The sequence below is a fragment of the Eucyclogobius newberryi genome, unplaced genomic scaffold (genome assembly GCF_026437365.1).
Source record: "Eucyclogobius newberryi isolate DKJ021-1_F unplaced genomic scaffold, fEucNew1.0.hap1 SCAF_18, whole genome shotgun sequence".
Lineage (NCBI taxonomy): Eukaryota > Metazoa > Chordata > Actinopteri > Gobiiformes > Gobiidae > Eucyclogobius > Eucyclogobius newberryi.
Genome location: NW_027315812.1, coordinates 17,326,257 through 17,350,347, shown reverse-complemented (window position 1 = coordinate 17,350,347; position 24,091 = coordinate 17,326,257). Strand labels below are relative to the sequence as shown.

Below are 24,091 nucleotides of genomic sequence, written 5' to 3'. Positions count from 1 at the left end.
CTGAAACCAGGAACGACTTAAACAAATCACAGGTACTACTGTTTACTAAAAAATAAATGTACTTTTATTTCAGGAAGACCTTTACCAAGGCACGATAATGGCTATGCTAAACATGCCAGATACAGGTATTATGATCCAAAGCAGCAATAAGTTTAAATACATTTGTTTATACATTTCAAGAGCTAAACATGTGCTGCATATCTGTAACACTTGGATAAAACAGTCCGAAATATGGCAATATTACACAAGAGCATTTAATCTTCCTAAAAATAAATGTACTATCATGCAGAGAATAAGGTGTTGTACAGACAAACTGCCACCAGAGGGTGTCAAGAGTCCCAGAATGTGAAGATTAACCACGTTACACAGAAAACTAATATCATAGATGACAGAACAGCTGTCAGAGCGAGCCACTGAAAGGAGCAGGGCACTCTGGGTGTTTTATTGAGTTCAGACAGCCTTGGCACGGAGCTGGACGTTTTGACCCTCTGGTGCAGTGGTGATTGTCAGGAGGCCAGCTTGCGAGGCTTCTTCATCTTCTTCAGCCTCTCCTGTCGCACAGCCTCACACTGAAGGGACGAAAGCTCTGATATACGGTGTAGGAAGGACTGAGGGGCCCCAATCATAGGGTCTGCGTAGGACTGGACTGGAACACAGAGGGGAACGTGTTAAAAAGCATTTCAGTTATAGTCAAACAGTGAGTGACTATAACATACAACTCATTTTCACTGTAAATGTAACACATGCCTCCAATACAGAACCTGCATACAACTAAAATGTACTCTATTGTGCTATACATTATTATTGCATCCCTTTTTCTCACAGACATAGACTTACTCTTTTGGCTCTCCTTCACATTCTGCAGGTGGTAGGTGGGATAATTCGCTTTGGACCTAAATGACATGAAATAAAACAATTAGGATAAAACAACTGGAGGTGTCTTTATTGTACAAGTATTTTTTTGAAGGCCAAAAGTACCTGCTGAGTTTGCAGTTTACCACGGGGAAGGTGTTTCTGCCATTGAGGAAAAAAGTGGAAGGAACGAGGACGGCTGGACTTGTGGTCAATTCAAACTGTTCATTACAACTACAAAACAAATACAAGCTTTATTATTGGAAAAGAGGCCAAAGCAGTGGAGAAATTAAAAAAACATATGGCTTTGGTACATTTTCTAAACATATAAGGGCAATGCCTACTCGAGGATGAAGGGTCCGCTCTTGTGGCTGTGCGGGAGCCCCTTGGACAGGGTGAGGGGGTGCAGGTTGGCTGGCCGGTGCATGTGGTAATCTTTTGGCAGAGGAGGAATCATGGATCTGGTTCTCTCTGGCCTGACACCTATTAAAGGCGTAAGATAAGAAGCAACATGAAAACAGATGCGTTCACTCAAGGCAAGGCACTGCATGGCTAAATAATTCAACCAAATTAAGCCCTGTGTCATCATGTGTGAAGTGCTGATTTGTCTTTTAACCCCAGAAGGTGAATGCACTATTTTAGACAGTATAGCGACATCTAGTGGATGCAACAGCAAAGTGCAAGTGTAATTTTACTGCATAGTTCTATAAAAATACATGAATGTTGTAAGCTAAATGTAAGCCTGTAACCTTGCTGTGTGTGCAATATGATTAAAATAGAGGCGACATACTTACAGTGAGTATCAAATAAAAAGTGCCTTCCACAGATGTTCCTCTCGTGTTCACTGCAGTTGGCCTGTAGTGTGTCATCTTTGGCTGCATGAGATCTAAACAAATTCCATGTTAGAATTGACTTGTGCTTAATCCCCACCGATCTGCAGTCAAAGCTGTGGTTCTACTAAGAAAAAGTAGTCCAACAAAAGTCATTGATTGGGGCAAAAAGATGTCAATTTCTTACCCTCCAACAATGAATGTAGTGAACAAGGACTTCTGATTCCTCGGGTCTACGACAGAGAACACATTCCCGTGATTGTACATAACCAGACTGTATATTCCATGCACATAACCTGCACATCCATCACAGCTAGCAGAGTGTTAAAATAATGCAGATCACACCAGGTAACGCCGTGTCCCGCAGCGGTGGAAAGGCGCCTACTCACTGCTCACGGGCTGGATGACGGGAAACCTCCTGAGCTGGATGTTGCGTCTGACAGCTGCATGTCCTCCAGATGCGCCCATCGTCCGGAGCTCCGTGAAGGCGGCGGGATAGTGAGGCACATCCGGGCCGCGCAGGCTGCAACTCGAGCCTCCCTCCGCAGCGATCAGGACCTTGGCCGTAGGAACCGCCGCAGTTTTCAGCTGAAATGTCATGTTGGTGATGCCATTGAAGCTACAAAGCCGGAGAAACTCACGGAGCAAAGGGAGAACGCGAAACGCCGATCAGGAGCTCATTATAGTGCGGCTTCTTTAACGCCAGGCTTCAGATCAGTCGTAAACCGCTACCGACTCACTCCGTCTCCATGGAAACAAGTCATCCCCACCAGAACCTCGGAGCAATTACTTCATCTTTCAATGACACATTTCCTTGATTTTATTAAAATAAAGCAGCTTTTATTAGTAAACTCGAAACCTCAACAAAAACAGTAATACATCCTTAAATCTGTAGGATTCACATCTGTAGCCAATTTCCCAAGCAGAGGCTACTTGGAATGGCTTTGGATATTTTAATTTATAATTTTACATTAAGAACGTGAGGATTTTTCAATCAACTAAAACATTAAAAGATTTGGGCCTAATGCCCAAGTTATGGGGAGCTCGAGTGTGACAAAACTTTGACATTGTGATCAAGACCAAAACCCTTTCAGAAAAAGTGAATAACTGAATCATTTAGAAATCAAATTTGTTCAAGCATGTCTCCGGAACATTTGTACAAGAGCTGGCTTCTTCAAGTGCCATTTGCTCATTTCAGGTCTCCAATGGATCCTTCATTACCATCCACTCGCCTTTAGAACAGGAAAAATAAAGTTATCCCATGGCCTGATTACAAAGTAAACAACCAGTATTTAAGTCACCATTTTTGCTTATAAAATCAAAAGGAAGCACTACACAGAAGTGGGTTTTTAGATGTTTTATTGTACAACGAGTCCACTGAAACCTGAAAAAGAAAACACATGTAAACCATCATGCAAGTTATTAATTGCAGAAACAATTAATGGATGACAGTGGTTTCAGACAAGATTGGCTTAAATTAGCAAAGTATCACCATGGTCGATAAGATGGGGAAAAAAGATAATGCATCATTAACCACATTTAGAAGCTGCTCCTTCCTTCAAAGCTGCCAGCTCACCATATCTTTAGTTCATCCTCCTGATCATTCTGTTGATCTGGTCCTCCCGGTTGCCGGCATCTCCTCCCTCCACAAAGTGAGTGGTCTTCTTGTTCATCCCACCACGAGGAGAGGACAGTTTGAAGGGCCACAGAAAGTTGTTGGCAGGCTTAAAGTTCTTCCCCACGGTGTAGATCTCATGGATGAGGTCCTCGATGCAGATAATGCCATATTTGCCTGGGAATAAACAACAGTTTGATCAAAAATGCTGTAAGCAACTATTTTAAGATCAAGGCATGAATGGACCGCATTAACGGTAGCAAGTTTGTGGTTTCAGGAAAAACTGGCTTAGTCTGGAGTTTTCTCACCAAAGTCGATAAGACGGGGAAAAAAATAGTCATCATAAACCACTCAATTGTAACTACTCAAACAAAAAAGCCAACACAATGTTTAATCCTTACCAAGAGCCTTCTCGATGAGTGCGTTGTCGGTGAGGGCAATGCGCTGCTTCCTCATCCTGCCATGACCACGTTTATAGATGAGCTCACGCACAGACTTCAAGTTGGGGTATCTGGAAACATTCATTCCTCAAGTTAAGATAATTACAAACACAGTTATACACTCAGCTCATGTTTATTACAGCGTGAATAAATAGCCAACTGTACTAATTTGAGATGTGGTTTCAGATAAAAACTGGCTTAGTTTGAATAATCACCATGGTCGATATGACGGGGAAAAAAGAACTACATCATTAACCACACTCTTGATTACTTCTGTGGTTGGTTTGGTACGTTTTGGTGCCTCACCCCCAGGCGATGTAGGGCTCTGCGATCCTCAGCATGTTGATGGAAGCCTTGTTGAGCTTGACGAACACGCCATTGAAGATCTGGCGCAGTCGGAGCAGCTGCAGGACCTTGCGCACTTTGGGGCTGACACCGTTGATACTAAAGAGATAAAATGGCAAGTGAGAAACATGAACAAAACGTAACCGTCGGAGAACTTCAATATTTGTTTTTATATCATGTGGTTTCAGAAAAAAATGGCTTAAAAAACACAATTGTTTCACCATGGTCGATATGTCGGGGAAAGAATATGCATCATCAACCACATTTATAATACAGATGTCCATGAGACTTGAAGGGTTTATCAAGTGTGAACATAAACATTGTTGAAAACCTGATGATTATGCTCAAGATCAAATGCATAAATAGCTCCACATACCCTCTGATCCTGACAACAAAGGCCAGTTTGGGCTCAGATGGCACATAGAAGTTTCCCACTTTACGCGCTGTACGGGACAAGCGGATCTCCCTTCTGTACATCTGCCTGTATTCCTTGTGGTACTTCTCAGCCCTCTTGTAGATCAGTTTCCTGGTAACTTTACGGGCCTAATAAGATGCACAATGAATGGTTAGACATGATCACGTAGACCTAGTACCATCCTAACCACAGCTAAACATGCTCCTTACCTTTTTGTCAGAAAGGATCTTCTTGATGCGCATGGCCTTCAGTTTGGCAAAGGCCTTTCGCCTTTTCAAAAGGCTCTCAGGGACCGCCGGGACCTTTTTTCTAGTAACAAACATAATGGCAGTATTAGAACGCGGTTACTAAGGAGAAGCTAACGTGGCCGACGTGTCTTCAGCATCATGAACTCAGAAGCTAACTCGCCTCTTGCAATAGCACCGGTGTTTAATCTAATACAATTTACACACTTTTAATAAAGCCAAGCCCCCCCCCCCCCCCCCCCATACAGCGCACAGAACCAACGCAGAAGCAAGAGGACGTGTTACTTAAGTCATTATAAGCACATGTGGAAAGGAACGAGACATGTTTTACTTGGAGCTATGCAAACCAGGCAGTACAACTACAAAGGCTCAGTAAACTTCAAATTTGAGGGTTTAGTCACAAATCTTGTAAAGGCCCTAAACTATACTGATGCCACACTTCAAATATGTGATGATATAAGCTAATACGTTTATTTTAACACAAGATGGGCATAGATTAAATGACAGCGACAAACACTCACTCTGTGTCCGCCATTGTGTCCACCGAGAAAGAGAAACCCTAAGCTGCGCATGTGCACATTAAAGGCGCTGAGGACCCGATGAGTCGCCCTTCACGATGCCTTTCTATTTCGTTTCATAAAATACAAACAAAATGCAAACACAGCCAAACTCTTGACTGTGTGTACTGAAACAAAAAATGCCCATTAATTACGGTTCAACAAATATGCAGTTTATTACGATATAGTTTCACCATGTAGTGCGTGCAATCAAACAGAAGAGGGCACTACTCTCTCATTCACCATTTGCCAAAAGTCAAAGGGAGCTTCCTAACAGTGGACTTTGAACGAAATTATTGTTCATTTCAATGCTAAATGTTAGATGTAGGTTAAAATGGACAGTTTAATGAAAACAAATGTGTCACTTTTCTGATACAACTAGCCTATTGAAGCACACTATAAAGTAATAGTAATATTTCCTTTTCGGATTTAAAATGCATTCTGTCTTTCTGCACCAGACCAGTTGTAGGCAAACAATTTCCAGCAGATCATAAACTGAACGTGTGCGTCTGGATTATGGCCAGCAGTCCTAACCGCGTAATGAGCAAACCACAGACATGTCTTTATCTTAAATCTTGTGTCAAACATGATCTTATGATATTCATGCCCAGATAGACTACAATATGCATTTATATTAAGTTTTATTTGATCTCAAAATGCATATTAGCAGTTTAGTTTTAGTGCAAGTGCTAATCTCTAGAAGTAATTATTGGGTGGTCTGCATGCAAGTATCCTCCAGTAAAATTTGAGCCATGTAAATACATAATGATTTTATTTTGTAACTAAAACAGTCCATACTCTGGGGTTACATCACCTTTAATGCAGGCTATGCGCTTTACGCCAAGCGCCTAGTCTCAGTCCTATTGGGTCTGGCTCTGAGGCTCTGATGGGTGGACTGAATAAATAGGGAGCGCGATGCGTGAGGATGAGTTGAGTGGAGGAGCAGCAGAGGAAGCGGTGTGTCCTGCAACAGCTGCTCACACATCAATCCAATTCCGCCTGGACACAAGAGCGACTGTTGCACTCTTTACCAAGTGTCCTTTTCACGCTCCGACACAAATAATTTGCACAAAGATTGGGCTTAATTGCCTCCATTGAACGCTTGAGATGATGATAATCCTCGCGGAGTTCTTCGTGGTGATCCTAAAGGTACTTTGGGCGTTTGTGGCCGCCGGGGCCAAATGGGTGGTCAAGCCGAAGGAGAAGAGCGTAGCGGGACAGGTGTGCGTGATCACCGGTGCGGGCAGCGGCCTCGGGCGGCTCTTCGCGAAGGAGTTTGCTCGGAGACGGGCCATCCTGGTGTTGTGGGACATTAACAGCCAGGGCAACGAGGAAACCGCGGAGATGGTGCGGCAGATTTACCACGAGCTCGACACTCCGCTGGCCAAAGACGGTAGGTCAAAGTGTTTAGTGTCAAGCAGACGCGCGTGCTCCGTTGGGCTCGCGTTGCGTTGAATGCGCCAACATTTCCCCCAAAGCGATTGTGAATGTTATTTTTCCATTTTAATGTTCGCTTTCCTCACCAGGACCTGTTGGAGGAGTGGAGGAAGTCCCACCGTTCCAGCCGCAGGTCTACACCTACGTGTGCGACGTGGGCAAGCGGGAGAGCGTTTACTCCACGGCCGAGAAGGTGCGCCGTGAGGTGGGAGAGGTGGACCTGCTGATCAACAACGCCGGTGTTGTCTCCGGGCACCACCTGCTGGAGTGTCCCGATGAACTGATTGAACGCACCATGGTGGTCAACTGCCATGCGCACTTTTGGGTGAGTTTACGCACTATTGAGCTCTTGTTTTTATTGTTCTTAACCACGAAAAGAGGGGCAACAAGTGTGCAAACTATCCCAACTTTTGCAGAAAATACTCTTAAGTGTGTCCCGTTGAGATTCTGACGTGGCTGATACTAGGAGCAGGGTGATCATGTGGGTTTAGTTGTGCATCACCTTTTTAATTTAAGATGACAATGCTTGTGTTGTCTAGTGGATGGCACGTGACGTTGGAATACATGTGGTGCAAAACGTTAGCTCTTTCATAAGGACATTTTAGCATATTCTCTTGTATTCACACTGGATCATTATTATTGCATTGCTTTCCTATTCTTTAAGCCTCTCATCCTTAACGTGCCCAATTATGTAGTCATGAGAATCGATCAGATTGCCTGGCAACAGTTTCTCCCATGGTGTCTGCACACAAATCGGTTTGTGATGTAACTCCAGCGCTTGCCCCACACCTGTCTGAGCGGCTCTTATGCATCTCCCTGTGTTGTGTGACTTGTAGTGGGGAGATGTGCACATTTTTCTATTGCATTGTTGTTTGTTCTCTTGAAGGGGCTGTCTGTTTGTATTCTCCTTTTATTCTGTAGAGGGTGTGAAGGAGCAGATGAAGGAGGCGTTTAATGAATAGTGAAAGGCCGAATGGAGGATGTGGTTCATTAAAGACACAAGCTCCATGAATAGAGATTAGGCTGAGGAGGACCTGTCAGCTTTCTGCCTGTGTATACACAATTTACTGTACTGCTGGTTGAAGATTCTTCATGATTTTAAAAAGGCTAAACTTTCCCTCCATAGTTTTTTAATTGCGTAATTGGCATGCATTATCTGAATGAGCTGTTATGTAGTCAACCGTTCAAAAATCAAGCAAATTGTATTGCCGTTTTTTAATAGTTTCATTTCCTCTATACCGACAGAAATGCTATTTAATATGGACATCTGTTTTTGCTTGTTTTTAAATTTACAATATTTACTTTTCGGTCTGTTCAAAGGCCCCCTTGACATCCCAGTATGATCAGGAGATGGCGAGTGCAGATGCCAGACTATGATTCAATCTCCTGTACTATAATAAGCATGGGATCATCACGTTTAATTTAGTGGTTTCGTTGCTCCAGCCTGCAATTTGTGATAAAGATATTTTAACATTTAGTCATGGCAACCCAGAGTAATAACATCTGGAGTTTGTGTGTGGCAGGGGCGACATGAGAGGAAGTCATCAGAGTCATATTGAAACGCTTATCAACAGGTGGTTTATGAACAATACACCGTCTTAAGCCCCTGCTTCCTAGACTATCGCCGTTTGTTGAGTGGCATTGCGGCGGGAAAAGCGCAATGGGAGGAAAGATGAGGAAGTAAAAAAGTGATTTGGTCGCGTCCACAGGCGAGAGGGTAATGGTAAGCCGCTGCTGACCCACTTTATCTGACAATTGGTTTCTTGTCCGTGGATCGGCTTTGACAAGATGCCAGACGACAAGAGCCAAGTTCCGCAGGCCACATTCCTGTTGTAGCCAGAGAAAGGAGGCAGCCAGGCAGAAGGGTCCTACTTGACTGGTTTTCATATGGCCCCTCCTCAGGCCTGGTGCACCTGTGGTCCACACTAGAGCTCTGCATCAGTCAGTCTCGTGTATTAACTACCTGTATTGGGATGATTACAATATACCTGCCTACTTGGTCTCTATTGTATCTAATTTGAATTATTTTGTTGACATCTGGAGACCTCCAGGCTAATCCTCTTCCATCTAATCGCATTCAGGCTCAGATCAAGGGCCTAATTGCCTGCCCAATTGTCTGTATTCAAAGCCTTTCCTTCCTGCTTTACAGATTTGTTTGGTTTTCGGAGTGAATTTGACAAATTGGATTGACGAGGCAAGTGACCATAGCTTCCAATCTGCCCAGTGTGCAGTCCCAGCCTCCTTTTTAAATTCCATGATCTGTTTTAGCATCAGAACAGTTCCGGCGCGGTGCCTCGAATCTCTCGTTGAGGGAGAAGTCAGCCCAATTAAATGACCATCTGGCCAAACACGAGGGCCAATATTTTGTTCATACTTGTGTCGATGAGGCGTTAGGGCTAATGCAGCCTGACACCCCAGCTGCAAGAAGCTTTGTGTGACTTAAATGCTCCTGGGGGCACACAACCAATTAGTGGGGGTGTACGGGGAGCAGGGTACACTTGTTGAGGGTGGAGGCCCTGGCTGTGTCGGCGAGTAATTTAGCGGAACAAGAGCGTTGAGACCCAATTACGGCCGCTCAGATGTAAGACACGAGCCCTCGGTTGCTTTCACACATTTAGTGTTTGAAAGGTCAGCGGAGGTCATACCCACATGCCAGAGCTGCCATGAGAAGCAGGACGTCCGGGGCGGCGGACACTGCTCATGTTTGACCCCGTCCTAATGTAGGCAACGAGAACCACTCGGCAAGATTGAGCGCTGAAAGTTGGCTCCATCAGAAAGGTGTGGTGCCAGATCAAGTCATTTTTAAGTGCGAGCAGGAGCTTTGGCTGGAGATGGGTAAGGCATATCTAAAGTTGATGTTTAGTTCGCACGCAACTCCCGCGTCATCCACTGCCATTCTGGCACAACACGGCCTTTCTCAGCTTTTGCCCAGGTTTCAGTTTCTTGCACCCCTCATTTTAGGCCTCCTAATGACGACTGCATGTATGTGCATGTCCTGCAAGAGTACAGATGTTTGGCTCCGATCAGCTCTACCTGGCATCAAAATGAATCTCAAACAGTGAGATCATATTCTTAAAATACCTATGATGCAATGCTTCCAGTTTTTTTTACGTCAGAATAACAAGCAAATCCATATCTCAAATTGCTTCTTGTCAAACATGGGGCAGAAAATGTAGATTACATTAAATGATTTAGTTAATCTTTGCAGATTTAATGAGCGCTTCCCTCTCCTGCCAGTGCTCTGATGGCCTGTACTACCTGGTACCATGCTCCCTGGCCCAAAACTTTAACCAGTGCAAAGTAAACAAGCCAGGCCCATATATGCCAAAACTGTACTTTATTATAAGACTTTAAAATTATTGGAAAGTTCAGTAATGAATTCCCAGTAGAATCTAGGTTCTTGTCAATAGTTAGGCAAAGGCCAAATGTACTAAAGCTGATCGCCAACAAGTTACAGTACACACATTTGTCTCGAGTTTGACTGTTTATCGCCTGTCTCATATTGGCACTTAAACCACACTGTTTTGAGAGTAACCCTGGTGAAATTAATTCAAACCAGTTGAATGTGTGCTGTGGCATACATAGAATAAACAAGGCAGTCTCCAGAAAGGCTGTTTTGGCTGTTTGCTGCCCCCTGCCGTGAGAGTGAGTGGTCAGTTCCTATCACTGTTGTCTGTCACACCTGCTGATGGGCCCATGCTGTGTGCAAGACATCTCCAAAGGCAGCACTCTGCTCCAGTGGGAAGAGGATATGTAGGTTAATCAAATGTAATCAATGACTTTTTCTTCCCTAATCCGCTCCCCAGTGTTGCTTTCTCACTTTCAAACTATGATTTGAGGGAAAGACTGAAGCACTTGAGCTCTCACGTGGCAGTGCTTTGAACCCCTTTCATCTCTGCGCTTGTCTCTGTGCGATTGTTGTGCTGAGCGCGGCCCGACAGGCGCAGGACAGTGTGGGAACAGTCAGGGGCTCAGCTGCACTGTTCGGCCAGTGGAGGGAACAGAGGCCTGCGATTGGTGTTGTCAGCAGCTCTACAGAGCAGAGCAGAGCCTGGTATCAGATCTGTGTGGGAACGCTGGACCTGTCCTGTCCCCTCACAAAGGCTGTGCTAATATGGGAAATGTGTAGTTGTTCCATCATATTTGTATGTCTGTCCCCCCAGAAGTCAGTCTATTTATGTTTTATGCAGCCTGTGAATCTTCTTTCAGAGGTCTCCATGGAGCAGGGCAGATAGAGGGGTGCAGAGGATCAAAGGCCTTTGGCACAGACAAACTGCACCAGTGAACTAATCTTTGTCTTTCTGTCTGTTTCCAGACCACCAAGGCGTTTCTCCCCAAAATGCTGGAACTGAATCATGGCCACATTGTGACAGTTGCCAGCTCCCTGGGTTTATTCAGCACAGCTGGAGTGGAGGTTCGTATCATACACACAGCACTCTGCCATAGTTCCCACCAAATGAAACCAGTGCTTCTCTGCGGTGCGCTCTGTGCCAAACTAACACACTGAGACGGGGTCAGTGTCCCCCAACTGGAAACGGGCCCTAGAATGAGCTGACAGAGACATCTTCATCTCTTTTGTGACCAACTTAACATTCAGTATTCACTCTTCCTCTTATAATACACTTGATTTATAAAAAAAAAAAGTTTCCCCCCCCTAAAGTCTATTGAGCCTGTTCCAGTTGCAATTATTTTAACTGATATGAAAATAGCTTTGGGTTTTTCTTTTCCCTGCTGTAAGAAGGGCAAACTTAAGCTCACTACTAAAATGGACACGTTTGATATACAGTGTAAACATTTTCATTATCCATGATGGAATGGGCATTTATTCACTCCATTGTGCATTGGAGCCGTGTCTTGCATGTCCTGAAGTGCATTTTAGTTTGAGGAACTGAGCCATGTGTAATGTGGGCAGTCCTATCTCTTTATGCCCTCCTTTTTATTGACTGGCATCTGTGTTTGCCCAAGCTCTTGTTTAAGACTACTTCACAGTGAACCACATCAAACCGCTCTTGCCAAGCTGAGCAGTCTCCTGAAGCACTGTAGAAGAATGCTCATGAAACAGTAGACCGGTGCATTGGCTGGCTGGCCTTTGTCTCTGTATCATTAGAGCCGTGTATGCCCGTGGGGTGTGTTGATAATGCTCTCTCCCTGGTTCCTGTGCTTTTTACTGGGCTAACCTGTTCTCCGTTTATTCCCACAGGATTACTGTGCAAGTAAGTTTGGTGCCATTGGCTTTCATGAATCACTGAGCCATGAGCTGAAAGCCTCGGAGAAGGATGGCATCAACATGACGCTGGTGTGCCCTTACCTGATGGACACGGGCATGTTCAAGGGCTGCAGGATAAGGTGGGTTTTATTTCTCTCATATCACTGTGTGGAATTGGACCGACATGTTTTAAATCTCAACTAATCTAATATCTTGCTGTGTGTTGGTCATTGGTCAGCACCTAAACAAAAAGTTCCCAGGGTAAAACGGGTGCAATGCACTGCACTAGGTGGTTTCATACACAAAGCACTTGAGACCTGTACACGGGAACACTTTAAAAGTTACCTCTAATTTACAGGTCTTTTATGTGAGATGTGGATTTTCTTACTAAAACAGTTTTTTTTTTCCCCCTCCCCTTTTTTTTAAGAAAGGAAATTGAGCCTTTCCTGCCCCCGCTGAAGCCTGAGTTCTGTGTGAAGCAGGCCATGAAGGCTATCCTGACTGACCAACCCATGATTTGCACCCCTCGCATCATCTATATGGTGAACTTCATGAAAAGGTATGCCTGGTTTTAACATTGCATCACTGAGGCCACTATAGGTGTATTTTCTAATACTAATCAATTCTTCTTTGTTTTCAGCATCCTGCCTTTTGAAGCCATTGTCTGCATGTATCGGTTCCTTGGTGCTGACAAATGCATGTACCCCTTCCTAGCTCAAAGAAAAGAGGCCATGAACAACAATGAAGCAAAGAATGGGATCTAGAGGGCACGGTTTGCAACCCGTTCAGGGCGCACATAAACCTGCAAGTGAGGAAACAACCACTGTGGTCGACAATGGGACTGAAGGAGGGCAGATTGACTTTAGACTGGTGCACTTGCATTGAGTAAATGCAAAGATTTACCATATTGTTCCTCTGGGACAAAGAAAGCTGTGTACTACACAAAAGATTTATTTGACTTTGTTTTGTTTTATTGTTTGTAAAAGAAAACATCTATATTCTGTCACTAGTTTTTTTTGTAAATCATACAGAAAAGGTATCCAATAATTAACTATTTACCTATGTAGTCACCAGCCTTATCTAGAGTCATTGTGAATATGCAGTGTCACTGTATGGACAGTAAATATTTCACTTTTGTAGACATGCACTGTAATTTTGACACTGCCACCTTTCTGTGTGGGTTTGGGTCCCTCCAGCAGCAGCATCGCTCATCTATTTTAGGCATTATAAATACAGTTCATTAAAGTTTAGTTCTGAACATACATTTTGATCAAGTCAAGTCTACACATTCCAAATGAGACTGAGTGGCTTGTGACCCGCTCATCTTGACTGTCCTGGGCCGAAGCAGCATGTGTGTCGTGTTAACTGTACTGAGATGGAGGAAATAAGGGTTATGGAGATCACATGTATCCTCTGTGATGTATTGTTTATATTGTAAATGTATGTTCCCAATATTTTTTTGAATTATAAACCCTCAACTTCATAGGCAGACAGGCCAATGGCTACCACAGCAGTAATGTGTTCATTGTCTGCCTGGTTCAGTCCCCATAAAATGTTGAGTGTTGTGAATACACTACATCCTATGTCTGTCCTCACTGTCTGATGTATAGTTTAACCTACATTCCAACAGGCCTGATTCCTTAGTCACAAAGATGAGCCTAAATCCTCTACCTCTTAAATTTCTTTTTATTTGACCATGTCACAATGTATTTTCTTATTTTGTAATTTCTGGACTGCTCGAGTTGAGCAAAATGTGGTTTCAATGTTTAGTGTCTACCTAACTTAAAAATAAAAGTAAATTAGATTATTAAAGGATTTGTCTTTTTTTAATTAAAATATGGCTGCTATTTAAAAGCCTTAAGTGCATATGACTAGATTATGGTTATAATGGTTATATAATGGTCATATGGTCGGATTATCTTACTATAGATCTCCCTTGTTTAAATACATTTACTTTCTGGTTATTTACTACATATCATCCCACCAAAACATGTGAATCTGTCAAATATTTCTATACATTCGATACCATTGTGTTGAACTATGACAGATGTCCAGTACACTGCATGGAGATCAGCATAAACCCTTCTTGTGACTAAGATTTATGAGATATAGAAGATATGTCAAAACTAGAAAGCACATCAAATGTCATTCTAACATCGAGATTATATGAAACTAGGTGCTATTTTACAGGAAAATGACCAAATCCATGACAAAAACTCAGATAACCAAACCTCAGAGAAGTGATGTCCCAATTTAGACATTGGTAGAGGCAATGGGATCAGCCTGAATTTAAAGCTCGATTATCCTATCCAGACTCCAGGACAAACCTTGCTATTTACTTTATATTAAGTGAGCGAGGGTTACAATTAACCTAATACTACAATTTTATATTTAAGAATCCATATAGACAACAATGGAGACATATATAATTGTATCAGGTCATATCAGTGTTCCTTCGTCATAAGTTTACTCACAATAATCCTTCATTGTCCAGCATTTGAGGCTTCACTACTCAGAACATTTTAGTTTTCACCTACCCCCTATGTATGCCCCTGGTCTGTGATTAATTGCAATTATACAGATATATTGAGACTGGGTAAAACTTACTTCTGCTAAAAATCAGCTGCTCGCAAAAGTGAAGACCAATCTCCCTTCTGCAGTTTTGAACAGGACGTCAATGAACATTTCTATTATGGAGGCGTTTCAGATCAATATTGCCGTTTACAATTAACAATATGGAAAGTATAATCCATGCATGTTTTCATTGCAAATTAAAAAGAATATTATCTCTTCTGAAATGTGCGTTTCACATAAAACTGACCAAATAAAAATAGAAATTATATTAAAGATATATGATTTAAGAATAGACCTGGACGTTTGATAGCAGATTTACAAAGATAAATGTGGTCGTACCAGAAACAAATGCTTATCAGCAGATGGTACAGCTGCTGATTTGAAAATGGGGCAAACCACTGTGGGACACCATCTATTAGTTGGGCAGACACAGATTTCTCACAGAACGAATGGATTTCTCGGTTTGGGACAGGGAACACATACTCCAGACACTCTCCCTTGCTCATTACACAAAACGTATGGGCCGTCCCAACTCCTCTGCCGTGACTAATCTGAGCTAGATAAAGTTGCACACAAGCAGATTAGCGGTAATATGAAGAAGACTTGTATTGACAGTTTTGATTCCCTCTGGAGCAATGCTGGCCGCTGCAATCCGCTTCCAAATACTGTTCTCCCAAAATCCCTCTAATCCTCATGCTGCTTTTCACTAGAGTTTGCCTTGAGATGTTTTTTCATGTCTATCAACACTTGAAGGACAATCCTTTATCCTTTTATCCTGCTGTTAATACACCACTAATGAAGAGGACTTTCAAGATGGTCAAGGGCAATAATTCTGTGGTAAAAATCAATGTGAGTGGCATTTACTTTTGCCTAGAACTGACACGCATCCCCAGTCTTATCGATTTGATTCTATTTTTGGGCAGTAAGCTTCACTCCCCATATTGGCCGCTCGCTACAGGGTAATTCATTCTAAGGCTAAAGTCCCAAGCGCCACTACTACCTGGACTTCTGGAATAGAGATCTGCTGCTAATGTGTGTGAACGGCCCTGGTCTCAATGGATAGCAGATGTAGCTGCCAGCCCAGTCCATTAGTCAGCCAGGTTGAATTAGATCTTGGCTGTCATGTGCTTTCATTTGTCTGTGTAATGGGCAAAGGAGAGGAGAGTGGGCGACACTATGAGACAGAGAAACAACTGGAGGTGATGCAGTCAAATGGCACTTAAAACAGGCTGCACATTATGTCATTACAAAGCTAAAATTCAAAATGTGTTTGGTTGGGGATCAGAAGAATTGGCCTAAAAAAGAAAAACAGATTTGGTGGTAATTAACACGTGTCATGATGAAAGAGACCTTTTAAAATTATTCAATTAACTGCAAATACTCTTATGTAAACGGCTGAACAAGCACACACATCCTGAAATATTAAATGTTGAGCGTGTCACATAAAAATACAAGTGTAATCTATTGTGGGTAAAACATTTTATTAAAAACCTCCCAAAACATAATTACTTTTGAGTAAACCTTTTAGTCAAGGTTCTATGTAATGAAATATTTTGGTTCACAACGTTTCGAGTATAAATTAATTACCTTCATATCAATACATTTTCACTGTTGAATGATAAATGAAGACGCAGAAACGTAGCTCTTTTTCACATGAACTGAGGTGTTTTTACTGCATTTCAGTAACACAAACAGCCGTATTACACTATTGCACTCACAGCGAAGACAACACATCCTCAATGTCAGTGAACGAGTAATTCATAGTGGCCTTTTGGGGAGAGGGCTTGTCTCTGCTCCAAAGAGATGCAGGCATTAAAAGCACCCAGTTGATGCCTTGGCGGGTCAATACAACACACACAATGGGTGTAGATGTGATCGACAAAACTGTGGACGGGGGAGAGGGGAGGGTGGTCCACTGACACTGAATCGCTGGAATGGAGGACATGCAGTTGGCACGGCGCCCTTACAAAGCTCCCGTTTTGTTTTTTGATACTTTAACTTTTTTACTGGCGCTAATGTGAACTGCCACTGTTGAAATGACTGGCCTTTTGTATGATAAAGCGCCTCCGCTCCAGCGATGTTGTGCCCAACCATGGATTTGGTAAAAATGAAATAAAAAAACGAGCATACAGGAAGTACAGGTGAAATTCATCCTCTACTTCCTGTTGGTCACACTTCTACTGATTACTGCTAACACCAGTTTTGTCCTTTTCGTCCACATGAAAAGAAATTTCTGTGTTATTTTCTGGAATATGATACTCTTGCAAGTCATACACATCCATATAGATAGATGAATTTACTTTTTTCTTTTTTAAATCAGCATACAAGGTAAGCTGGGTGACTATATATGAAGACAACAACTACAACTTTCACAGCACTGGCATTGGTTAATTTTAAATACAGTACTCAAGCATTGTTAGATTAAGAAAATAACAAAAAAAGAAATAAAACTATAACAGAACCCCCAAAAGTAAGCTACTGTATGCAAGTTGGTTTCGCCCCTTTGAAATCTAAACGGCATGATGTACATATTTGTTTTCAACCATACCATAACGTATCGGTGAGGGAAACTGTCTATGCATTTCCCTTGTTGTCATACAGTACCATGCATGGATCTCACAATGTGTTTTCTTTGACAGAAATAATTCATAAACGTGTTAAAATAGCGTTGTCTTCACATAGACTCAGGTTGTGTTTTATAGTCAGTCATTTCTCGGTGCACATCCACCCTATTGCATGTTGACAGGTTTTGCAGGATACAGTGGCGATCGTGGGGGGACCGTTGGGTGGGACATAGTGGAGGGCGGGACAGAGGTTTTTGCTGAGGGGGGGAGGGGTGGATTTGGGGGGGTTGTCAGCTCCTGGACGACAGCCTTTGAATCCTTGCAGACCTGAGTGGTGGTGCCTGAGTTAGTCTGTTTAATGTCCGTCCTCCCTCCCACAGGCTTCACTGCTCTGCAAAACAAACAAATATACGTATGATGTTAGACTAGATCATTTGAACAACATTTAACCAAAGGATGAGGGCAAAGTGTCAGGTGCATTCCTTCCCAACTGTTTTTCAGATGAAAGATCATTTGACTCAACTCATGACTCCAAAGGCTTAATTATGAAATAGTCAAAGAGGATCTGTAATTTTGTAACTTCTGTATTTTAGAATATTATTATTTGACTGAAACCAATTCCCATTTTGCAGATGGATTCTGGTAATTCTGATTCTGGGCATTTTGAGTGAAACTGAAACTGAAAGTGTTGTCATTGTGGCTACACAGACCTTGACCTGAATCTGTTTTGTGTCTCCTGTGCTGACTCAAACATGAGCGCTTAAGCAGCACACAGGTGAAGGTGTAAGTGTTACCACCTTGGCCTTAGTCTGTGGCACTGACTGAAGCTCTAACATTACTGCAGCAGTCTCTGCTCAGACAGACAGCCAGGGCACCGGGTAAACAGCCCTGCCCAGAGTCTTCCCAAGACCCACCTTCTAAGATAACAGGGAAACGTTAGATCGTACTTTCCAAAAAAGTCTGCCCAGTATTCCTCCTTTTGAGGAAGGAAATGTGGCAGAGGGAGATGGCTGCTGCTACTGTGAAGCCTGGGCACAGATAAGCATCGCACACAGCTCTGTGCACACACAGGATGACAGTGCATGTAAATGTATCGCACGCCTACAGTAAACTTTCCTATAGGAGAATACTGTGGGGGAAATGTCTCTGTCGATCTGTGTGGGAGGGAGGATGAGAGCGGTGGTGATATCATCATGTTATTAAACAGTTCATCCGGAGAATTGGGGTAAAGTTTTTTTTATTTCTTATAGTACAGTATAGGTAATCAGTCACAAAATGGTATTCTTAACATGAGATAATTACCTACTTTAACAAGATAAAAAGGAGACAGGAAGTCCACATATATTCATGCCAAAGCATACAATGAAATGGTTCTTCCCCTTTTCCATTAGAACTGGTTGACAACAATAATATACAGTTGTAGATCACATACATTTAGCCTCACACTGTGAACTACCCAGTGACAGGGAAATTGATCAATTTGTCAATTTGTAATTAGCTTTGTTTTAGGAACTGAACGTTGCCAATCAATTTACAGTAATACACTTAGATATTTTACATTAGTGATACAGCAGTTCTAGTAAATCTAAATTACATAACAATTTCAGACAAGGAGACAGTCTTAGTGTATATCTATACACTGTACAGGACTGACTACACAATCAATACGTCATGCGCACAGGATGTCTTAATCGTTATTCCCCCACAGCCGTACATGTACAAGAGGTAGCCAATGTTTGTGGCCTACCTTGATGGGGCCATCCACTGGGTCCAGTCCCTGCTCCGACAGCTGTTTCAAGGCACTTAGAGCAGCCTGCAGACAGAGAGAGAGAGAGAACAGATGGTGGAGTGAGCGGGAGGAAGACGAGAGGAGATGTGGTAGGAGTGATAGTGAGTGTCACCCTTCAGCTGCTTTTCAAATAACACTTACTCTGAGAAACCCAATGCCAGCAGGACACTTTCCCCTCCACTCCTGTTGTCTTTGGCTCTCACTTCTCTGCACTGTTTATCTTGCCTTATTGGCTCAACATGTGCATTTTATGTTTTGGCTGCGCTCTATTTTCCTACATTAGCCTGGGTAATAACTACATTCATAAACAGCTTGGAAATACATAAAAATTGACGTGTCTTGTCAAAATTTCAAGATATGTTCATTCTGAGGAACTAACAGTAACAGGACGATGGTGGTACCGAGGGAACAGTAAGATTTTAACTGCATGCGTCAACTCTCATTTCCGCCAAGTTATCAGTCGAGGAGCATAAGTCATTAAAAACCATACCCTATCTGCTTTTTCACATTTTCACACTATAACTCATGAGTTTCCTTGTGCCAAGCTTGAGACTTAGAACTCCATGATGTAATTTCCTTCCCGTTCATCTCCCGAGTCCGAGGGGCCGACTTGAGTGGAACTTGTGGAAAGAGGGATTGACTGACACGCCATGTAAAAACCCCCCCCAAAAAAAACAAGCACGTGTATTAATGACGCTCTTATGGGGCACTAGATGTGAGCCGCAGCAGGTTGGTAGACGCAGAGTAGGCCTCTCTTGTAAAGATTGGCTCCAGATGTGCTCTTCCTTCCTCCGCTGCTGGCTCTTAGTATGGGCTGAGCTCTGGGGAATATACACCTCCCACCCGAGCTGACACCACCAGTCTGGATGGATACGCATAGGAAACACATTTAATAATTCACGCCCTTATCTTCAAATACAAAGCTCAAGGAGAAAAAGGAAAAGGCTGCTCAAACTGCAATTTTAGTCACGGCTATTTGTTACTTATTATTATTACTGTTGCCATTATTCATTTTATAAACCAGGATAGTCCCACTGAGAAGAAAAAGCCTCTTTGTTTGGGGAATCAAACCCAAGACCTTCATGCTGTGGGGCAGATGCATACATACTGTAATTTCTATGGTCTGACATTTATAAAAGCAGAAGTCCAAAATACTATTCACTACTGGTGTCTGTAATTCACTTTGAAATCGAATACAACTAACGTGACATTACATAAAAAATGAATGAATAAACACAAATATATATTACTGCTCAGTGGTACCTGCTTTTCCATTTAACCGCAAAACATATGTTCTTTGAAAAACAAAGTGGTGTGGCTCTATATCAAAAAGAGTATCAATTTGCATCAAAACTCACAATGAAAAGCCTACTTCATAACTACAAACCGAGTGACCAATCAACACATAAACTGATAAAATGCAAGCTTTACAGGATTATAATGTGATTTTGAGGGGTATTTGTCATGTTCTCATTTTAGCATCAGTGCAAACTACTAGGGGTGGGCAATTGACAAAAATGAATATGTAAATTGTTTTAGCAGTAACCCGATAATTATATTCAGTAGATATTATGCCAAATAATTCCAGCAGAAATGTGTTAAGACATGTCTTTAAACATCTTAGTTGAGGTTTAATTAACAGTTTTATAGTTTTATTCTGTGTTTTGGTGAAGCACTTTGTGACTTCTGTCTGTGAAAGGTGCTATACAAATACAATTTACTTACTTAATGTGAAATGCCTGTAAAATGAATCACAAAAATGTACAACATAACATTTTCATTTGTAAGTTTGATCAGCTCTTTGTGTGGCATTTTTTACTACACATTAGATTGTGCATATTGCCCACCTCTACAAAATATAATGTATACATGTATCTAACGCCACAAGAAGTCATCATGCCTAAGTAACATGTTTCATTGTAGCGCATGTGCGTGTATGTGCTTGTGTGTGTGTATATTTGTGTGTGTGTGTGAGAGACTTAGTGCTGAATGAGGGCTAAGATAAAGTCCAAGTGTTCCTGATCAGTCAAGAGTCTGGCTCAGTTTATCTCATCATGAGGCCCACCAACGATGTCGTGCTCTTCCCGCCTCCATTTTGGACGTGACTTGACAAATTAACACAGACGGACATGAAGAGCTGACCGTCCCTGAATTATCATCTGCATTTAAGCTCCGAGGACACATTCATCAGCCTTTAATCCTGAGAAAATATTTTTTTTCTGGGCGCTGTATCAGGCTGTCTGTCGGGAATGCAACAGAAGATGTTAGACTACTGTGAACTTCGCTACGAAGTCGTTTTCAAAGCATTTAACTACAGATTATGAGAAACATAAACCAGGAATCACAATTTATGACTGGCAGGTGCAAGGGTCAAAATCTGGTTGGTATATATCAAAGAGAGGAGGAAAAAACATGACGGCGGCAGGTAGTGACAACAATGTTGCAACAATGTAATGAGATTTGTGAAAGATTATCTTCGGTTAATATATTCAACTCAGAAATCAACTCTGGACAAACTTCGTGAAGCAATAAGGGAATTTGAAGAAAACTGCAATAATAAAGCTAAATTGAATTATTATTATCACGCTAGAGAAATCTATTGATAGTGGCCTGATCTGTACTTAAAAGGCAAAATAAATGAAGGAAATCAGAAAAGAACCACCTATTCGTCCAGAGTGTACCATAAAAAGGGAAATGGTCACCTGCTTTTTTTTTTGCAAACCAATCAATTGCAATCACAAGCTTGGCCTAATTACTTGATGTTTGCTGTATTCATTTGATTAGATCTGGACACTCTCCCCGTTGAGTAAATAGCCAGCGCCCATCTGTTAAAAGAAGGGTTGACCGCAGATAAACAGCCATAAATCAAGAGCAAGGCGGTGGCAGTGCTGCTGATATACAACAGGCAGCCAATCAAGGAGGCCTGAAGATCCACCAAGGACACAGGCCTCGATAAATACTGTGGGAATGGCTTATCATTATTTTAGAGTGGCAAATAAACAATTAAAAATGCAATGTCCTCTAAAGTATATTGTCGGGATAAATAACTTGCTTTTGGTTGAATTTAAATTGATGGCGGTGGATTCAAGTCAAAATGACATAGTATATTAAAAAAACACATCAGGAAAAAACAAACAAAAACATACAAATGTCCAAATGCAGTTCCTATGTAAAGTTGAGATTTTTGTGGATAGAGAAGAACACTGCCCATAGCTCATCACCTTCCCCCCTTTTCTCACATACACAGATAACAAAGTGGTCAAATTGCTCCTAGTTACCCAAATATCCTCTTCACACATTGGCTCATTTATTTCTCTATCTGTCCGTCTCTAGTTCAAAGGCTCTTCTCATCCCGGTTCAGTCCGATAGTGTCCGAGGAGCTCCCGATGTGGAGTGACAAGGCCGGCTCATTTTTCTGGGCCCGCTGCGCTGCTAATGGCTTTCCCAACAGAGACTTCACTTCAATCAGCGGCTTACCTAAACAAAGGCCCGGTCCCTGGAGGATCCCAGCACAGGACGAGGATCTGATGGGGCTTTGGATCACAATGACCCTGACAAATCAGACTTCTGTGTCTACTCTCACAGTTTTACACTGCACAAGAAACACAGACATTTGGGAGATAAAAAGTCGGAAATTATACAAATATAACAAAAAGCCCAAATAAAATCAAGAAGGGATCAGGAACAAATGGCTACTGGACTTGTACCGTCTCATTTCCATCAGTGAGAATTATGAAGCAGAGGAGTCATCAAACGCACCAGGGAGGTCCTAATGATGTGAAAACTGTCAGCATCACCCGACACCGTCATTAAACTTCTCCTTCCAACCAGTTTTGACCAGTCTCTCATTAAATCATTCTGTATTTGTTACCAGTTTGTAACTCGATTGCAGAAATAAGCGTCATACAACCGCTACATAACACGTCTCTCCCTGAACCATTGTCACAAATTAAATCTCAAAATGGGCCGGACCCTGGTGATACACTGCTTCTGAAGAGACTTTGAAAATGGAGGGGATTTGTGTGAGCTACTGATGGAGATGATCTAAGGGATGTCTGCTAGACTAAACAATGGAGTCAAGAATGGATTTCAAACTGGGCTGCTTTACAGACACCAGGGAGGGAGATACAAGTGCTCTGTTATCAGTGGACTTCTGAAGCTTGATATATTGTACTGCAAAGGGGCTTCTTCTGTTTTCAAAGGGCCACATAAAACCTTGACAGCACTCCCTCTTTCGGCGTTCACTCACCAAAGTGCAAAGAAATATGAGCTTTGCAGGGAGGAGATACTCCCAACACTCATCCTGCTCTTTGACGGTTGTGTTGGCACAAGAGCTCGGCACGCCAATTCTTTTTCTGATCTTCATCAAATTCCTCTTAACACTATCTGTCTCAACATTTTTTCCTTTTGTCATCTACGCTCGAGCCGCTTCTCTCTCTGTGCTTTCATTTCCTCCACATTCTTTTTCTGCTCCTTTCAAACCACTTCAAACCTTTGGAGTGGAATCATTGGAACATTCCCGTTAAGTTTGTGCAGAACACCTGTGTATGCAAAAGCTCAGCGGCCAGTATATTCTTCAATTTGTTAATGCTGTGTGATGTGTACATGAATTCTTGAGCAGAAAATGTATTTGGATCAGATGTAGTCCTCACTCTTGCTCCAGATTTCACATCCCCTTCCACATCAGAGACACTGATAAAAGGGGCAGTGTGTGCCTGGCAGCTGACATGACATTAATCCTGTTCAAGTCACTTCACATGTGCCGCCTCACCTCTTGTGCAACACAGTGCAGATGAAACACATTTCCAAAAGCATTCAGTTAAGTTTCTAAGGCTACTAAAAGTATTTAGGGCAAGCCTGGTTAAATCAACAGGTACAGAGCAGAGGCTTGATGGTGGAAGCCATAAATAAAGGCCTAGAGTGCAACACCATGTCATGCGTCATTTGGACCGGAGCGGCCTGCTCTATCCCCACCCATCACTGCGCCGCTGAGCATGGCACCTCCTCGTGCGTAATACAAAACATATGGGTTCTGTGCACAGGGCAGCAGCACCTCAGCATATCACACTCCTGCCCTGTCAGCAAAGCATCCTGGAGGAAAAGCAGATCCACACAGATACAGGATAAATGGTGCACGCCTATTGGGGAAAAATTAAAAAAAAAAAAAAAAGATACAAGTATAGAGACCTGATTAAAATATGTGAACCATTTACAGAAAAAAA

General features: G+C 42.4%; 4 protein-coding genes and 4 non-coding genes across 8 annotated transcripts in view; 1 reads left to right on the top strand and 7 right to left on the bottom strand.

Annotated features, from left to right (window-relative positions):
- Positions 1-41: 41 nt before the first annotated feature.
- Positions 42-2,443, bottom strand: LOC140364549 (uncharacterized). Its single transcript, XM_072450741.1, has 7 exons — positions 2,072-2,443; positions 1,870-1,915; positions 1,647-1,738; positions 1,197-1,335; positions 979-1,086; positions 838-893; positions 42-646 (listed from the first exon to the last, which is right to left on the bottom strand). Exons 1-7 carry the CDS (start codon positions 2,280-2,282, stop codon positions 507-509), a joined length of 792 nt encoding a protein of 263 aa, XP_072306842.1. The 5' UTR covers positions 2,283-2,443; the 3' UTR covers positions 42-506.
- A 585-nt stretch (positions 2,444-3,028) lies between these two features.
- Positions 3,029-5,389, bottom strand: rpl7 (ribosomal protein L7). The gene is made up of 7 exons (XM_072450739.1): positions 5,264-5,389; positions 4,707-4,806; positions 4,459-4,625; positions 4,044-4,181; positions 3,699-3,808; positions 3,259-3,474; positions 3,029-3,066 (listed from the first exon to the last, which is right to left on the bottom strand). Exons 1-6 carry the CDS (start codon positions 5,275-5,277, stop codon positions 3,266-3,268), a joined length of 738 nt encoding a protein of 245 aa, XP_072306840.1. The 5' UTR covers positions 5,278-5,389; the 3' UTR covers positions 3,029-3,066; positions 3,259-3,265.
- LOC140365007 (small nucleolar SNORD12/SNORD106) lies at positions 3,131-3,222 on the bottom strand. The gene has a single exon (XR_011927760.1). It is a non-coding gene; the product is annotated as a small nucleolar SNORD12/SNORD106 (small nucleolar RNA).
- On the bottom strand, positions 3,562-3,651 carry LOC140365010 (small nucleolar SNORD12/SNORD106). The gene has a single exon (XR_011927763.1). It is a non-coding gene; the product is annotated as a small nucleolar SNORD12/SNORD106 (small nucleolar RNA).
- LOC140365008 (small nucleolar SNORD12/SNORD106) lies at positions 3,911-3,999 on the bottom strand. Its single transcript, XR_011927761.1, has one exon. It is a non-coding gene; the product is annotated as a small nucleolar SNORD12/SNORD106 (small nucleolar RNA).
- Positions 4,258-4,348, bottom strand: LOC140365009 (small nucleolar SNORD12/SNORD106). Its single transcript, XR_011927762.1, has one exon. It is a non-coding gene; the product is annotated as a small nucleolar SNORD12/SNORD106 (small nucleolar RNA).
- An 809-nt stretch (positions 5,390-6,198) lies between the features above and the next one.
- Positions 6,199-13,754, top strand: rdh10a (retinol dehydrogenase 10a). Its single transcript, XM_072450736.1, has 6 exons — positions 6,199-6,692; positions 6,826-7,061; positions 11,052-11,150; positions 11,937-12,082; positions 12,370-12,501; positions 12,583-13,754. Exons 1-6 carry the CDS (start codon positions 6,407-6,409, stop codon positions 12,704-12,706), a joined length of 1,023 nt encoding a protein of 340 aa, XP_072306837.1. The 5' UTR covers positions 6,199-6,406; the 3' UTR covers positions 12,707-13,754.
- Positions 13,755-17,345: 3,591 nt separating this feature from the next.
- Positions 17,346-24,091, bottom strand: part of stau2 (staufen double-stranded RNA binding protein 2) — a 48,818-nt gene continuing 42,072 nt past the window's right edge. Inside the window, exons 14-15 of the mRNA XM_072450737.1 lie at positions 18,828-18,893; positions 17,346-17,471 (exon numbers count right to left, since the gene is read on the bottom strand). Of these exons, the coding sequence (XP_072306838.1) occupies positions 17,436-17,471; positions 18,828-18,893 (102 nt within the window). The 3' untranslated portion in view covers positions 17,346-17,435. The remainder of the gene's footprint in view (positions 17,472-18,827; positions 18,894-24,091) is intronic.